This window comes from Lonchura striata, chromosome 5 (genome assembly GCF_050655825.1).
Source record: "Lonchura striata isolate lonStrDom1 chromosome 5, ASM5065582v1, whole genome shotgun sequence".
Lineage (NCBI taxonomy): Eukaryota > Metazoa > Chordata > Aves > Passeriformes > Estrildidae > Lonchura > Lonchura striata.
Genome location: NC_140707.1, coordinates 8709135 through 8727021, shown reverse-complemented (window position 1 = coordinate 8727021; position 17887 = coordinate 8709135). Strand labels below are relative to the sequence as shown.

At 37.3% G+C, this 17887-nt stretch overlaps 1 protein-coding gene across 4 annotated transcripts in view; it reads left to right on the top strand.

Annotated features, from left to right (window-relative positions):
- KIF18A (kinesin family member 18A) overlaps nt 1-6724 on the top strand; it is a 30342-nt gene extending 23618 nt beyond the window's left edge. For all 4 annotated transcript variants that reach the window (XM_085581224.1, XM_085581223.1, XM_085581225.1 and 1 more), the window contains 4 exons: nt 170-650; nt 1168-1272; nt 3827-3936; nt 6123-6724. In XM_085581224.1, the coding sequence (XP_085437350.1) occupies nt 170-650; nt 1168-1272; nt 3827-3936; nt 6123-6271 (845 nt within the window). In that variant the 3' untranslated portion in view covers nt 6272-6724. The remainder of the gene's footprint in view (nt 1-169; nt 651-1167; nt 1273-3826; nt 3937-6122) is intronic.
- Nucleotides 6725-17887: the final 11163 nt, after the last annotated feature.

Sequence of the window (17887 nt, the reverse complement as noted above, 5' to 3'; positions counted from 1 at the left end):
TCTTGGACAATGCTGCAGTGGAAATAATCTCTCTTACATTATCAAGTTTGATAGGTATATGAAATAAATAGTATTTGTAAGAATTTCTGCTCGTGTCTCGCTAGGGAAGAAACAAGATTTAGGTAGGATGTGCAGTTAGATGTGCTAACCATCATTACTTGTTTGACAGACACCTCTTTTGGTACAACATCACAAGAACAGAATGACAATACACAGGTGTTAGCATACACAGAACCACCACAGAAGAGAACCAGGAGGAAGCTGATGGACTCTCCAGTGGTAGCTCCAAGTCCACCTGCCTCCAGCCACAGCAGCTTGCAGCACCTGGAGGATTCTCTTGCCAAGGAGGTCTACCCTCTAGTCTATACTCCAGACTCGTGCAGAAAGGCTGTGCAGAGCCACTCTGCTCAGGCTGTGGTGAAGGAGGCTTTGCACCTGGCAGGCTTGGGGGCAGTCAGTGCCTGCAGTGCACACGTGCCAGCCAGGAAGGGCAGCATCATGGACACCACGTGTGATGTGATCCCCGAGAGCCACGAGGCTGTCATGAACTCCACTATCATTCTCTATGAAGGTACAGATGAAACATCTGAAATGTCTGCTTTCTCATCTGAGAAGGAGTCACAGCCATGCAGCAACAGCATTGTGCAAAGGTATTTGCCTTTTATATGGGTGAGAAACATTACCAAGTAATTTAATCCTGCCTGTCTTTACAGCTGGGTTTTTCCATTTGTATCCATTTTATAAATAAACCCAACATTCAAACCCTCAATTCTGATCAACATCAAATTCAATTTTGCCATTATTTGAAAACAGTAGTATGTTAGTGACAACAAATGAAGTTGAAAGCTTATCCTATTTTAGAAGATATGTACCAAAAAGAAAATACAGCATTTTTAAAATTGATTGTGATGCCGCAGGCAAGTTACTTTCTATAAGTCTTATGTTTTCTGTCTTTAAAATGGGTACTTAACCTCTCCACATTGTGAAATGCTATGCCTAAAGCTGCTGTGCATGTCAGAAGTCTGCAAAATTACCTCAGATAACGGTAATCAAGTTAATTTCAAGTTTTGGTTTTCAACTTGCTTTATATTTGTTTACATTTAAGAACAAATTTACTTGACTTTTACCAAGAATATGTTTTGCAAAAATATAATTCTTTTATTTCAGATTTGATCTTTCTTCCTTAAGAAACAAAAATTCTGCTCCAGTATTTGAGAAGCCTTCGTACATGGCAATGACTTCGGCTGCTCAGAGAAAAAGAAAGATATTAAGGTAAGATTAAACTAACCCTTCTATAAAAAATGAATTTTCATTTCTTATGTTCTTAGTTCAGTTTCATTCTAATATTTCAAATCTGAAAACATCTTATAGAAGTCATTTGGACCTGCATATGACCCATTCTGATTCAAATATGCTTGAATTCAATTGAATATTTTTGTTGCTTTTCTGGGTAACTTCAGTAGATTTTTTTCTTTAGTCTTGGTTTAAGAACTTCTGTCTTAATTATTATAAACTAATTATCATGTCTTGTGTAGCTGCTGTCTATTCAAAATAGGAAGATGGCACGTAATTCTGAAAGGAGAAATTTAATCATCCATTAAAAATCTTAAGTTTTTTGGAAATGTTCTGCCTTTGCCAGAGCACATTAGAAACTACCAAAATAGAGAGCAGGGGGAAAAAAGACACAACAATACTTGGGTGATCAACTTTGATTTTCTGATAATTCATTTTCAGTCTCACATATTGCGATTTAATTTTTGCAGTCGCTCTAGGAAGAACTTTTGTATCATTGCTTCTGGTTTATGACCATAAAAGAGCTTTATGAGCAGGAGCAGCAGAAAAGCTGCAACTGAATAGACATTAATTTAAATTGTAATTTTTCTGTGTACGCATTTCTTTGGTTGGCTTTGGGGTTTTTTTTTCATGTAATTCAACCTGATTAGCTATGAAACAGCTGGTCTTCCTTTTTTCTTATTTCCAAAAGCAAAAATTGATTCAACCATTTTAAAATCATGTTACAAATGACCTGTTGCTAGACAGTAAGTGGAGCTACCACCACTCAGGTCTTACAAAGAATATCTCAAGACTGTTGGGACAAGGCTAAAGAGAGATCACAGGACATGGAAGAAACTTAAGAGCCTTTTTGTTTATTAGCATCTTTAACATAGAGAATTATCCTAGAAGATCAGATTCATCTGGTCTAGTTTAATGTAACTGTTCTGATTGTTACCAGTTACTGTTCTAAACTGTCTTGCCAGGATGAGAAATAAATTCTTTTGCTCTAGGATGAGAAAAGAGGCACTGCTCATATTTTCAAATAGCTGATTATGAATATAGCAAAAAAAATCGCCTGTTCTCTGCAACCAAGCCAGTTTTTCCTACATTCTCTCTAAGGAGAGGTTTGGGACCTTTTGAAGCCTGTTTTATCTAGTCTTAAAGTAAAAGTTCTCAGACAGGCATTTGAAATATTTTTTTTTTAATAACTGTATAATAATTAAAATATACATATATATATGTTTATATCTTCCCAAAAGATTAGATGTTTCTGCTCACCTTGTTTCTTTTGTGTCTCAAATATATTTCCCAGAATTTTTCTACAGAAAAATCCCACAACTTATGTTCCTTTTATGGAGATCATTCTGCCTTAGTAACTTGTCTGTAGACTGAAATTCTTTATGGTTTTGCTAGTGGTTGGTGATGAAGAGGAGTAATGAAAACACATCTACAGAGGAGAAAAGGAATATGCTCTTATTTTTCTGAGCGCCTTCATTCCGTTCTCTTCTTTACGTTTTCCCTCTTTTCTCTCCCATGCTTTCCCTGATTCAAGTGACTCACTCCAGTCATTCATCTCCTACTAATGCTAGAATAAAAACATAAATTTCAGTCATATGGCCCACATTAGAAGGATAATTTGAAACAGTTGTGTTTTCAGGCAAGTCAGTCATAAGAGACTATTTTACCAAATAATGGTATATTCTTATTGGCATAAGTTCTCTTGCAAGAGGCATGCATGAGTAGATTTTTAGGACTGGCACAAGGAAAGTCTTAGTCTTTGCTGCTTGCTATATATTTTCATTTAGGCAGAAAATTATTATTAAGAAAGTGTGAGTTAGGGGACTATAAAGTGGAAATAATACAATATTTATTACAGGAATAGGAAAAGCTTAGGAACTTGGGACATAAATACGATTACCTTGTTTACGAGGTTGTCTGCAGAGTGGAACTCGGGAAGTTTGTGAGGCAATTGCAGAAGGGTGAGATCAGATGGGTTCATAATTTTCACTGCAGACCTTAAGTCCATCACATAAAGTGCTATGGATAAAATATAGATGTTTTGTTTTAATAAATTTGAAGCTGTAACAGTTTTCTTGCAGCTTAGTTAAAAAGTATTGTCTGCTATGAAGCCACCCCCTCCAACTGTGTTGGAGGCTGTAGAAAAGTTATTGCAGCCGTAAAAAAATGTGATTTGTTCAATAAACACAGCTTGGTCATTTCAAGGATTTTGTAACATGCCTTAAGATTATTTCTTACTATAATTTGTATGTGATGGCCATCAAATTGCCTTCTATGGTTTCAGACAAAACTGTGACATGTCCAGCCTTTGAATACAAGTGCCAACATTACTTCTTATTTTCACAGTTGAAGCATTCTTGTGAATTTTTAAAAAAAGGAAAAAGAGGAATAGTATCCATAGATATACATAGTAAATTTGTTTATTCTTTGCATTCTGTTATGATTCTATGAACACTGGATAATATTTCAAGGCTAGAATCACCGTTAGCAGTGACTGTACTGAAAGCAAACTCCTTTCTGGCACCTTTTGCAGCTCCACCTCGAACACGGTGCTGGGCAGCCTGCAAGACCCGGTTTCTGCCAAGCGCTCTCGGCAGGATGTGCTGTTAAGCCACACAGTCCTGCGAGTTCCCCAGGTGGCTGGTGAGTGCCAGAGCTTGGGTGGGTGACGCTGCCTTTGCTGCCTCAGGGTTTAGTTTTTGTATCTTTTGCATTCTGTGCTGCTTTAGTGTGCACTTCTGAGCTTCACACGAGGGGATGGTGAGCTCTTTGCACAGAGCAGGGACACAAAACAATTCCTGCTCCAGCTGGGACCAAGGACAAATGATCCAAATCTCAGCCCAGGAGCACAAACAGCGTGGGCTGGAGAGAGAAAAACAAGCAGGATGGGGCTGCCTGGGCTGAAGCTGGAATGGGACAATGAACTCCAAGGTGCCAATGGAGCAGAACTGATCCCAGGGAGAGCCCCGGGAGCGCTCGTGCATTTTGGGACCATTTTGGGTCATTTGGGTGCAGCCCTGGCTGGGCTCTGGTGCTGCCCAAGGTGGATCCATGGAGGAGATGCTTTTAATCAATCCCTGATTTATTCTTTAGCTCTGTCCAGCCTCTGCTCTAGGCCAGCCTCCTCAAGGCATCAGTTTCTGGCGACCACAGAGGGACAGAAGGCATCACCTTGGTAACAGCAATTGCACAGCAAGTGCAAATTAGGATTGCCTCTCAATTTGCTTTGTCAATTCAATAGTAGCTATTGCTGTGCTAGTATACTAGGCCATTGGTTGGACTAGTATATCCCTTTATTAAAAAAAAAAGGAACATCAGTTATATAGATAGTATCTAATCAAAACTCAGTTCAATATTACAAGGTTGTTGGGAAACCCTTTTTCCCAAGAGCCAAGGTCTTCCACCTAAAATACTTTATGTACTTGTTGAGAAATTTGGTGAACTTTATTATCTATTTTGTCTTTGCCTAAGTGTGGTTTATCAAGAAATAAAATTCTCTAATAATTTTCATGCCTATTTTTAATTCTTTGCTTTATTTTACAACACCAAAATTATTTGTTTTAACAGGTAAAAGGTTCTTTCAGAAATTTTTTGGTCTTAAAATTTGGTACTATTTAGGGCAAAAACAATAACAGGAAAAATTATTTTGCAACTAACATACTGCTGATGATTATATTACCAAGTTCTGTTATGTGAAAGTGTACCTTAATTATTTGGCTTCTATTTGAGGTGTATAAATATTTTCTGTAATAAAATCAGTTACAAATAGTTTTTCCAGCCAATGTTCACAAATGCCTTCACAATTTTATAAAAGCCTCTGCCTTTTCTAGTGCATGGCACTAAGTTGCTTGGCACTTGCAGCAGATTTTAATATGTTAAACATGTACAATTTTCCTTAATTTCTGCCTCCTTTTCCTCTCTCTTCAAAGGTACACTTAACAATATTCTTGGGCTATTTAGAGGAGATCCAATATTAGTTTTAAAATTTTAGTCTGCTTTTCTTATGAAATAGAAAAGCAATGTGAGAAAACATTTCCATTGTGTAGCTTTTTCTAGTAGTATGGGGCAATACACTGGCTTTACAGCACATACATGTTTTTAAGTAAAAATTGCTGTGAGGGAAAATGACTTATTCTCTATTCACTGGAAATGTTGAGGTCGTATTACAAGAAGCTTTCTGGAAACTGAATATCTGAGTCTAAGCTCTGATAAGTTACTGATTTGGCAAATTGCACACAGGGTTATATCAGTATCAATGTCTGCTACCACAGACCAGGTTATGAAGTTACCACTCTTCAATCACTATTCTGGAATTAAGGATCTATGTAATGCAGAAGCATGTTCTGAAATGAGAATAAAATTTTGATTATTCAGTGTTGAACTGAATATGAAATCGACTTTATTTTCAGGAGAGTGCATTACCAGAGCAGAATAAACCTTAACCAAATACCTAAGAGGAAGAGTTGTTTTCAGATTAAAAAGACAAAACTTTCTATAGTGACAGTGTTCATTTTTCAATGCTATTCTATAATAAGGATTAATAATATTGTTTCATATTTCTACATGTTTTTATAGACCATTGTGCTTTTTTAATACCATCTCCTGTCATTTGTGGGTCTAATCATGGGACTTTGTAGACAATTAAAAGACTGGTTTACTGAGTTGAGTGATTACATTTTTGCATGCTAAAATTAGGCTTTCGGTAAAGGAAGGAATTGTGTAAAGATTCTTAGACCTATTCTAAAGAGGAGGTCCATGTCGGCTACAGACTACTTATGTTTATTGAAGAAGTGTCTCTCTATTTCTAATAACATTTCTTTCTTCACTAGGAATTAAAATGAAGAGCAGGAAGCAAGAACAGAATACGCCAAGGAACTTTGTTAGAAGCCTTTCTCAAGGAAGTGTTGCACTGGATGTTAAATCAAGGACATCAAAAAATCTTTTACTTTGTGTTTCCAAGAAAAAAAATAGGATTTAGTTCTGTGTTCACCCCTATTTCAAGCAGGATTGATGGATAGCAAATGTGAATAGGGTGAATTGTCATTTCCTCTCGTAGATAGTTTTTAGAGTTTCAGGATGGAAATCTTAACAAAAATTATTTTGACCCCCTAAATTATTTTCATTGGAGTAGCTTCCTTTTGTTAAAATAATTTGGAAGCAAGTTAGGCAGATGCTAATATTAGAACATGTTCATGTTGAGCACTACAATGCCTTAGATGTTCTTAGATTGTTAGCATCTATGAATGACATACAGAGTTCCAAGAGACAGAAAAATATTTCCAAAAGTGTTGTTTTCATTTTTTGTCTTTCTGGTTTTTAGTCTGTTACTTGGTTGTAAATGTTCCTGTTTTGTTTTTTCATTTTAATTCATCTGCAAATATGTTTTTATTAATTACTTCTATAAATAAATAAATTCTAATATTAAGAGCAATATAATGTGAAATGTATTTCTAGCAAAAAATGTTCCTTCTCTTAGGATAAATGTCTAAATTGATTTTGATAAATATTGTTATAAGTGCATGTTGTTTATGTCTTCTAGCAAATTAGTATTCAGAGACAAGCAATTTATATATAGTTGTAGTGTAACCTTGACATCAGAATGTCATTCTGGTGTGTTTGGCCTGTGAAAATGAAGTTAATTTCTCCAATCTGGTGAGAACCAGAGGAAGAAGTCCAGTAAGTGGTTTGTGGTGTCAGAACTGTCTGAAGCAAGAAGCTTCCCACCTGATCAGTGCAGTAGTATGAAGTATGCTGTAGAACTCTTTCTTGACACATTAGAGGAGCATTTTTCAGAAGCCTCTGAAGAAGGAAATGGGAGCTGCCTGCAGAAGCTTTCAGGATTATTTGTGGGAGGAGCAAACTCTGTTGCTGAAGCAGTCTTCATTGGGGAAGTTCAAAGAAGAAGAAATAATTTCTTAAGAAATAGGCATTGCTAGTTAAAAATACTAGGAGAAATTGAATCCTCCTAGTTGCTTTCTAGAAGAGTTATAGGTGATAGAGTTGTGGTGAGCCTGGGCTCTTGTAGTGTCATGAGAACTGAGAAAGTTTTGGTGAAGCCTAAAAACTAGGATTTGAGACATGTCCACATAGCAAAGTGATGTGATTTCAGTAGAATGAAGAGGGAGGGTTGCTTTACTATTTACCTATCATGATGAACAGCAAGATTTTGGAATTCATTTTAGTTTATGATTTTGATACAGCTGAAGTTGTAAAGACTATTTTTGACTTATGGGATTTTTTTCAGGTTCTCAGTGTTTAATGTAAAATGTCCACAACAAAAAAAAGTTTTTGTTGATATCATGTGTGTACAAGAGGCATGTTGGGTTTTGCTAAATATAGTTGTTACTTCCACTGCTCTTGTGGCATATAAGACTTAGATGTCCATAGCAGTCTTGAAAAGTTTTTAGATAAGCTTGTGCATGCACCATTTTGATAGTCAAAACATAAAAATGATGAATCTCATGTTTTCTGAATGTCTTTGGCATGCACTTGAGTGGAATCACTTGGTTGAATTACAACACTTGCAGGGACAAAAAAAAAATTATTGAGAAAATTAAAACCTGACATGAGATTTGATTGAATCAGGAGTTGATCATAGATTTGTTAGCTAGGTATGTATTTACCACTTATAACTAGCATAAATTGTTTCCAGAGATACAGCAGATTGAAGTGAGAATTTTTTCATATTGCTATTGAGTAATAATCTTCACTTTCATTGTACATGCATTTGTTTTCTTATGTACTGTGAGCATATCTAGACTTCATAAGCAGAAAGTGCTTCCCAGCACATTCCACACGCATTACTGGTACAAAACTTCTGATAACTTTTCATTGCCTAAGCAGTTTTTCTGTCAGATTGCCAGTTAGGTAGAAAGCAAAGTGTATTTGGGACGCAGTGGAGGTATGATAAAGCCCATTTCATTTTCTTGCCGATCTGTTTTGATACCTGCTGGCTTGTCTTTACAAACTAATGAAGTAATAGCATTTATCTGAAGAACACATTTTGTTGATTTTGCTGTTGTACCATGCAGGGTTAAGTTGTGTCAGTGGTGCAAGTGTGAAAAGGATGTTAAAAATCTTTTCCCACTGGGAAGTTCTTACAAAAACATTGAAAGGCTGAAGGGTATAGGTTGTACTATTATTCATTTACTTGCTTATTATAACAACATAAAATGCTGCTTAGACCATTAACTTGATCCATTCAACTTAGCAAACTTTGAGCCTAGGAAATTCCAAGAAGATGGAATTAGAAGAAGAAAGACAGAAAAGCACACTTATCACTACCCCCTTCTGGCTTCCAGCAGTGTTCAGCTGGAAACTCCAAGATGGAGACAGGGGTCAAGATGAGGGCTTCACCTCATGTTTGGCCTTAGAGAGCCCTGTGCCTTGCCCCCAGGTGGGGCTTGTGGTCATTTGGCCACTCAGGATCTGGGTTAGGGCAGAGTGGAGCATTGTGCCCTGTGCTTGGCACCCCTGTCAGCCTGGCACAGGGGCTCCAGTCCAGTCCATAGGCTTTAATATGTCCACAAATTATTTCAAAAAGGGGTGCAGAGGTAAACTGACAGAAATTCTGGAAACTGAATTACTCAGCTAGCTGAAACAAGTTAACTATGAAGAAGCATGTTAGTTAGTTGCTGAAAGACTGGGAAATAAAATAATAAATGAAACTCAATGTCAATGAATACATAATAATGCACAAGAAGGAAAACAGCCCAAACTACTTATGTGGCAATGGGTTCTCAAATAGATATTATTACTCAGGAAAGAGACCTTGGAGTTATTATAAAAATGCCATAAAAACATCGTCTCTGTGGTCAAAATAGCACAAAAATGAATAGGGAACAAACCATTGTGCAAGTTCCTTGCCTGAATCTTGGTGTTGTCCTATACATTTCAAATAAATGTGGTTGAATTACAAAGGGTATAAAAATGGATGAGAGGAGCAATTAAAGCTGTGAACAGCCTGAATACAAGTAATGTAATTTAGGAGCTCTTCACCCTGGAAGTGAAGAGTTATGTTCAAAGTGTATGAAATAACGAATCATGGAAAAAAGGGACTAGGCAACAATTATTCACTGTTTCTTACTTTATGAGACCTAAATGACAAGTTCAAAACACATGACATTTCTTCCCTGAATAGCATATTTTGATGACGAAGTCTGGAGTTTAAAATGTGATGGATATCAAAAGAGTTGAGTTCAAAACTGATTACTCAAATCTGTGGAATACTTTCTTCTTTAACTCAGTCTAGCCTTTGTTCTAGGTCAGCTTTCACGAGGCATCAGCTGTGCCCAACAGCAGGTGCTTAATGGAAGCCTGAAAGATGGGGAAGGGAGAGAATAGAGAATTATTTTCTACCTTGTACCTTAACCTGACAACAGTAATTGAAGGAGTTCTTGCGGGGGAATGTTTGGGGTTGTATTTGTACAATTCCATTCGTAGGCACACAGAGCCTCATCCCCAGTGGGTGCAGCTGTGCAGGACAGGTGAATAAAATTGCAGGTAAGGAGCCAGGGAGTGCCCAGGTGTGCTGGGCAAGCACACAGGGCCCAGAGGCACACAGGGGCAGTGCATCAACAGGAGGGGATGAAAGGCTGGGCTGAAGGACAAGGGAGCAGAGCCTGCAGCCTCCTCAAGTGCCCTGGTGTGATTCTGTGTGGGTTGGAGCTTTCTGGAATTGTGTGGTGACACTGGGATTGTGGCTGTCTCAGCTGGGACATGTGCTGTGATACAAGTAGGGTGTCAGTGGTACAGGTGTAGTAGATGTCAGGGTAGTCTTCCTGACATCCTGTGTAGTTAACAGAGGAAAAAATGGTGGAAGAGACCCTCTTCCAGAAGGCAGCTCAGAATGGGAAACTGGTTTGGATTCTTTTGGCAATGCACTCACCTGGCAGGTAAATCTTGTTCCTAGAGGACCTTAAAGTTTGGTGTCTGGATATCTCTTCCCAAATGAGTTTCATGTTTACTCTCTATATACTGTGTGAGTTTATGGTAACTCTGTATGTGTGTGTTTATAATAGTTCTATATGTGTGGATTTATAATAATGCACCCTGGTGAAGAACAGATTAAAGTTTCTGACCTTTTAGCCTGCCTGGGGCATCTTTCTGAGATAAGGAGTTGTAGATGAGAGTCCACCTGTGTGGAGATGTAGAAGTCCAGGAACCATCATGGGCACCAAGTGCTGTTTCTGATCTCAGCAGTGTAAATTAGGCTTTGTGTAAATTAGGAATTCCCATTTTGGAGAGTTAGTGGTTTTGGTTTGTTGATTGGAGAATTTTTTAATTTTGAGATTGGTAGACTGTTATGTAGAAGCTTTTGTATTGCATCTGTAGATTCCTTCCATGTAAAACTACCACAGAGAGTGACAGAAAAAAACTACAATAGCCTAAAACAAACCATCAACAAAAATTGAAAAACCAGAATCCACAAATATTCCAGTATAGCTATAAAACTTGGAAATAGTGATTTTTATCTTTTCATAAACTTGCATCATAAACTTATTCCATAGTCTGGCTTTGCTTTTTCATCTGGTTCACAGTCTGTCTTCCTCCAGCTGACCTTTAAACCAGGCATTTCCCAGGCTTCCTGATTCTGTGACGCTTGGCTGTTCTCGTTCACCTAGAAGAGAAAAGATGTCTTGGACACTGTTACAGGGGGAATGATTTTGTGATTGCTGTAGGATATTTCATTTCAGATTCATTGACATGGCAAAGATACATTTTTAAGCACTGAAGAAATTTTAAAGCACTGGAAAGCTGGATTGCTTTCACATATTTTATGCATCTACAATTTAAAGGTGCTATGGAAACTCACAAAAATATATGCTGAATATGATACAATATATTGAAATTAGAGAATATTTTCCTAATGAATCAATTCCCATTCCTCAGTCCCTGGTCTAAGAGTTTTCAGAGATGATCAGAATGCTTGCACATGATAATTTGTGTCTCTAAGTCTTCCCCTTTGCACACAGGCATATGTTTTTGGTTTAGGATAATTTTGGGAGAAAAACTTTTAAAGGGCTTTTTTTAAGAAAGCAAGTTTAAGCAGGTTTTTTTTAATTGGCTTGGGGAAAAAATGGAGAAAAGTGGAAAAAATTGTTTATTTAATAGGTAAAGCATTTACTTGCACAAAAAATGAACAATATTAAACAATAAAACTTGTTGCTTTAAAAGATAAAAACTCAAAGGGTTTTTTAATGGGCTGTAGCTTGGCTTTCTTTGTTGGTTATTAATTTTTTTGGCATTGAAAGTGTTGTGTTTTAGGTTTGGTTTGGCGGGTTATAGGTGTGAGATTTTGGTGGGGGTTTTTTTGGGTGTTTTAGTTTAGAGTAGATTTAAAGAAAAGGAAAAAATTACAGTTTAGGGAACTTTTCTGGTTTAGTTAGCTAAAGCTAACTAAAATAAAAGAGAGCTCTGTTTTGTTGTTTGTGTTGTGGACAATGTTGTTTTGCAATAATAGTGAGTGCAGTTTTCTTGAAAAGAAGCTCTGGATTGGTGTTTTTTTGCTTTTAGAACTAATCTTAAGGGTCTAAAACTTACTTTTGAGTTACAGAGACAAATGGGGATATGAGTATTACAAAGTTACTTCGGGATAATTTACTTTTTATTTTTATGTTGTTAGTTTATTACTAAAACTAATTATCTTATATTTGCATATATATAGCATAAAGTTATATATAGACAATAGCAGCAATATTTAACAAGCAGTGATATTTGCACATAGTTTTACCTAATAATTAGATTTTTTGAGGTATATATTGTGTTGTTTTAATTTTTTATTATTATTTACTATGTGCAACTTGGTCTTTGAGTAAAAAAAACTTTATAAATATGTTTGTATTTGAGGTAGAATTAATTTAAATTGTCTTTTTTAATAAATTTTGACATGCGTTATTGGGACTTTGTTTATTGTATGTAGGGGTTTAGATTGGGTAGGGTTTGTTTGGTTAGTGGAACTTTGAGTGTTAATTAGGTGGCTTTTGTTAGATGTTGCTCTTAATTTTCAAAAGATCTCCCATTCCATGTTTTAAGGTGGTTTTTAAGTCTCTTGTACTTTTTTACTTTGTACTTGGTGTATGATAGGGAATCTGGTATACTTATTTAATGTTACAATTTTTAGTTTAGGTGTTGATAAGATTGTTTTTGAAATGAGTTCTGTTGTTTGATTTAATTATTTAGTTCTATGCTTTTAAAGGATGGGGTTCTTTGATTTGTTGTTTTGGTGGTTTTTATTTTTGGGAATATGGGTATATATAGGATGGACTTTTATGGGAATTTTTTACTTTAGTAGTGGGTTTTTTGTTACTTATTAGTAGCTTAAATTGGGGGTTACATTGTTAATTAGTTGTTGGGGTTTTTTTCAGTTTCATAGAGTATTGGTTACAGTTTATTCTTGCAGAGGTAGAGTTTTGGGGGCTTTTTAGAAATGTTTAGGGCTAGTTGAATAGCTTTGAGTTTAGTGAGTTGGTTTGATTTACTTTTAGTAGTTTTTGTGATTTGTTATGTGGGGTTTTACGTGGCTGGTTTTTATTTTTGATTGATTTTCATGATGGGATAGGAATTATTAGTGAAAAGAGTGTAATGTGGTTTTTCTGTTGGTAGTTGGTTATATGGTGCAGGTTTTTTTAGTATGTGGTACTTTTGGGGGTTTTTTGGTGGGTTACAGGTGTGAGTTCTCAGTGGTTTTTTGGGTGTTTAGTTTAGAGCAGGTTTAAATAGGTTTAAAGAAAAGGAAAAAAACAAAGTTCAGGGAATTTTTGTACTTGTGTTAGCTAAAACTAAGAGCAAAGGAGGGCTCTGTTTTGTTGTTTGTGTTGTAGACAACATTTTTTTTTGCGCTAGAAACATCTAAGAGGGAGAGAGTGCAGGTTTTTTCCTGAAAACCAGCTCTTCTTTCCCTCTTTGTTCTCAGAACCAATCTCAAAGGTGCAAAACTTATTTCTGAGCTACAAATGGGCATAAAGTCACTCCAGGGCAGCATCTTAACCTAGTCTCCAGTTTAAACAGATGAGATGGATTTTTTTTTTTTTTTTTTTTAAATATATTTAGCCCTTTTGGTGGAATTGCTTTGGTCATGATCTGGAGTCATGCAGTAAAGAGGATACAAAATCTCGTTTCCTGCTCAAGAAGGAAGAAACCTTGTGAAATTCTCAAAGGGAGGGAAGAAATGCTGTTTTGGGTTTTGACCAGAGTGATGGTTACTTTCTTGAAATGGCCTGACCATCCACAGCAAACTTTGTCAAGCTCCTGTGTTTTGAGTGCTTGTTTTGAGAAAGCTGAAGCTTGGTATCAAATAATGTTGAACATGTGCAACACTTTGCACTCCCAGCAGCAACTGGTGGAATCAGGGTCTTTTCTCTGAACATATAAAAAGCCTTAATAAAACCCTTAGCTTTTGGAAAACTCAGAGCCTTAGACTTTCAAAATTGGCAAACAAAATTAGTTGACACTCTGTGAACATTTTGGCTTTTATCTTAAATATTCCATTCCCCTTGTGTAAAATACTGATAAAAGTATCCTCCAACTTCAAAAGGATGCTGAGAGGATCTGTTCATTAATGTTTTCAAAGAATTCAGATGCTGTAGTGAAGTCACCATACAAAATCCCATAAGGAAATTAATAATTCTGCATTCATTGTAGGCTTTGGGTTATGGTAAGTCAATAACACATAAGATTATATACTGCATGAGAGGAGTATCAATAGAATCTTTTATTGTGGGAAGTGTCCACTCTGTGTGCCAGGAGCAGCACAGAAAACAATGTTGGGAATGTGAGGAAAGGCTTCTGTGCTGCAAGAATGGACATCAGAGATATTCAAATGCACCCTTAAAAATGGGATTTTGATTGGACAATCAAATATTGTCGTAGTATCAAATTTAGCTAGTGCTGTTAATATGTGTTCAAGTCAATGAGATGTACTTGTTTAATCATCCACTGAGAGAATCCTGTTAATAAGGTTTAAAAGCAGCCCTACACTTTCTGAAGCTCACACATCAAGCACCTCTCAGAGCGCTTTACACAGCACACAGATATTGCAAGGAATGAGGATTTCTAGAAACAACTTGGGAAATGCATTATAATTGTTGTCGTGAACCTGAGAATCCCATTAGATCAGATAATCTGGGGATTTACAGACTGGGCAACACCAAACTTCTTTGTTTCATGGAGTAAAAATGAATAAGCCACTCAGAATTGTTCCAACTATTCAGAGCTGTAGGAGATGCAAACATTTAAGCAGAATCTCCCGTCAACAGCTGTGCTGGTTGCAGCCCAGCTGCTGTAACAAAAGATGGAATCAGAAGGGGCTGACAGGAATCTAGAAGTGGATGGAACATTACTTTATTCATCATTTCTTCCAAATGTGCACATTTAAAGAGGGAAGAGTGGCAGAAAACATTAAAATGAGTGGGAACTGGTGAGTGTTACTGATCCATGTGGTCAGCACATGCAGAGCTGTTAAGAAAGCACATTTACCAGTGGAAGGTCAGGTGATTAAATACTGCAATCACTGGCCCATCTGGGGACATTCTGGGCTATGCATAGGTAAAGACAACACAGTAATTGACAATCTAAAATAATCCAGCTAAAGAAAAGAAATAAACAAATAACAAAAAAAAAAAAAAAAAACAAACAAACAAAAAAAACCCTCCACAATAGACAAACTCATTTGGCAATTATATAAAAATGTCAAAACAGCCATTTATGGAGAAATTTAGGTTAATTTCTTGAACTATTGCATTGGGCTATTTAGCCAACCTGGGTGCTCAAAACTGACTTGAGAATTTAAAGAATATATATTTACTGGGCAAATTCTGGGAGGTTCAGGTTCTGTTGTGTGTTTGTGGGCAGTGGCAGCTCTCAGGAGGAGGAAGATGCTATGTTGTGGCAGAACAAGTGCATTTTTCATCTCTAAGGCAGGCACTACGGATTGTGAGGAATGGTGTTTGCACCTGACAATTTTCAGTAATAGAGATGTCAAAAAAATAAGGGGGGAAGGAAAAGGAAAAATTTGAAACCAAGGTGGTTTTGTTGCAATATTTATTTCTCAATGATTCAACTTCTTTTTTTCTTGAAGACAAAATATTTGTTCCTTTAAACTCTACACTCAATAAGAATAATAGCTGTATAATGTATCTGAATCCAGGACTGAAAGAGTAAACTTGGGAGTCCAAGTGTCCTAATTTAATTTTATCTTTGGGGGCTTAAATTTTTATTTAAGTTTTACCAAATTATGTTATAAAAAGATTAGCCCAAAAAAAGCTCAACTCTTTCAGCTCCTAAGGGGAACCTGAAGCAGAAAAGGGAACATGCTTTCTAGATGCCGTTCACTTTTAGGAAGAGAATTAAATCATGTAAGACACTGCCCCTGCAGATTCATGCACAATTAGTCTTTTTGCTCTCATCATCATTATTTTCTAAAAGTGTTTTAGTGTTTGTTTTTGCACACTAGACAGTCTCAGTCACCCAGAAAATATTTTTAGATGGCCTTTACTTGGCTTATGTGAAGTGTCATGCTCATTAACAAATAAGCACCAAAATGTAACACCAAGTAAATTAATTTTTAAAAGTTAATTAAACTGGAAGTAAAAGTTAACAAAAGGACAGTTCATTGGTATTCTTTACTGTGTGCAATAAATTGGTGGCTATCCATGGCTAGGCATTTCTGGAAGTGTTTAGATATGACTTCAAGAGTAGACTTGGAACAATGACAGTTTGCTTCTAAAATTTGTAGGTGAAGAAAGTAAATTTGTCATTATTTGATTCAATTATGTCCAGAAGGTAATGAAGCAATAGATTAAAAAGAGGCTGCCAGACTATCACAGGATTTTTTTTTGAACACACAATTTTGAAGAAGCCCATGTGGTAAAACAAAGAACTAACACAAAGCGTTGGGCTGGCTGCTGGGGAGAATGAAGGTGATAAAATGCACAACTGCTCCTACAGCCACACTGTGCACACTACCACTCATAATGTCACTGCTGCTGGCAGATACTGCTCAGAGGAGCTGTTAATGCTTTCAGACAGATGCTGAGCTATGAACCCATGTTTCTTCCTCCTTATCCCTCAGAAATCCATAGGAAACTGTCATCTTATAGCAATGAAATCTGCTTTCTTCTTTAATTAGAGTTTAATTTTTTCTCCTTTGAAAGCATATCACTTGTTATGGTGTCAGGAAAATTAATCCACAAACATCAGAGGTTTATGTCCAAAAAGGAGACAGAGGAGTCCTCTTTATTTGAATAAAGGGAGAGGCCATGGGGCATTCTGCTGGGATCTCTCCAATTTTTGGATAGAGCTTATTTGTAAAACCAAAGATCTTTTTCCATTCATCAATCAGTGGAACCCTTCCCGTTGTTTCTTTAATCTCTCAGTACTAGTTTTATCTACCAGCAGACCCACAGTTTGTTTGTAAAGATAAATCCATTATTCCTCTCAATGGGGAGAAAACACCTTAAATTCGTGCTCTGGCTGAATGCAAGGGAATGCAGGTACAGTCTGTCAGGCCTTCACTTTGGTTTTTGGGAGGAAGCTTCCTCCTGGGAGCAGGGAGGAGTCCTCAGGTGCCCTGCTGCTGCTCGGCTGTCCCTGCAGGCAGGGGTGAGCTCAGGGCACTGCTCAGCTCTGCTCGTGGCCCTGGTGCTGAGCTGGACCAGGAGCACTCTGTACTCTGATCTCTGCCACGTCTAGACAGATATTCATAATGAAATAGATGTCTGGATAATGAAGCAGGCTTTCTGAGCCCTAATGGGATTGATGCCCACAGAGGCTGGAAAAAGAGCAACTTGCCTTGCACCCTCCCGGGCTGCTGGGTTTCACAGGTAAGATGAGCACAGGCAGGCAGGTGGCTTGGCTTTGCCCTCACCTCCTCCCCACGTGCTCAGCCTCACCTGACCCGCTCTGGGCTCTCAAGGCTCAGCTCTGGGCAGGGCTGCACAAGCATGTTGACTGAAACAAGCAGGAGAACTTCATACAGGACTTAATCTCATCCAGCATTGTCCAGAATACAGGGTTTTGTTTTTTTTTTCCAGAATCAAATTCCAGTTTTTAAATGCTGTGCGCAGACATGATCTTTTAATGAATGATGGAGCATGTGTTTACTTGCATATTTTTATGCTTCTTGGCATGTGGAAATCCTTCCCAACTAAAGTAAGAGTGACTGCAGCTCCCTAAGGCTACCTTTTCATGCTTCAAGGGCTCCTTGAAGCAGTAGGTCAGACTGGAAGATATTTGTAGGAGTGCTAGCGCTGGGGAGACTGCAGGCAATAGCTTTTTGTTCTTAACAGAACTGGACAGCAAAAGAGAGCACATTCCTGATGTCAGGAACAAGCTACGAAGTGTTATCATCAGAGCACAAAAAAATTGCTGTGGAACAGAATTACAGCCAGTAAGTTGCGGGCATTTCATCCTCCTTCCATTCTCATCTATATGCAGAATGGCTTCTTGGTTCTTTCTATATTAAGAAAACCTTAAAAATGTTGGAGTTGGGAAATTTTTGAAATAATTATGGAAATCTTCGGCCATTTCCCTAGTGGTCTTTTCAGGATGTAGCATTAGAGCACTTTCGGGTTGTTTTCCATTGGCTGTTCTTGAG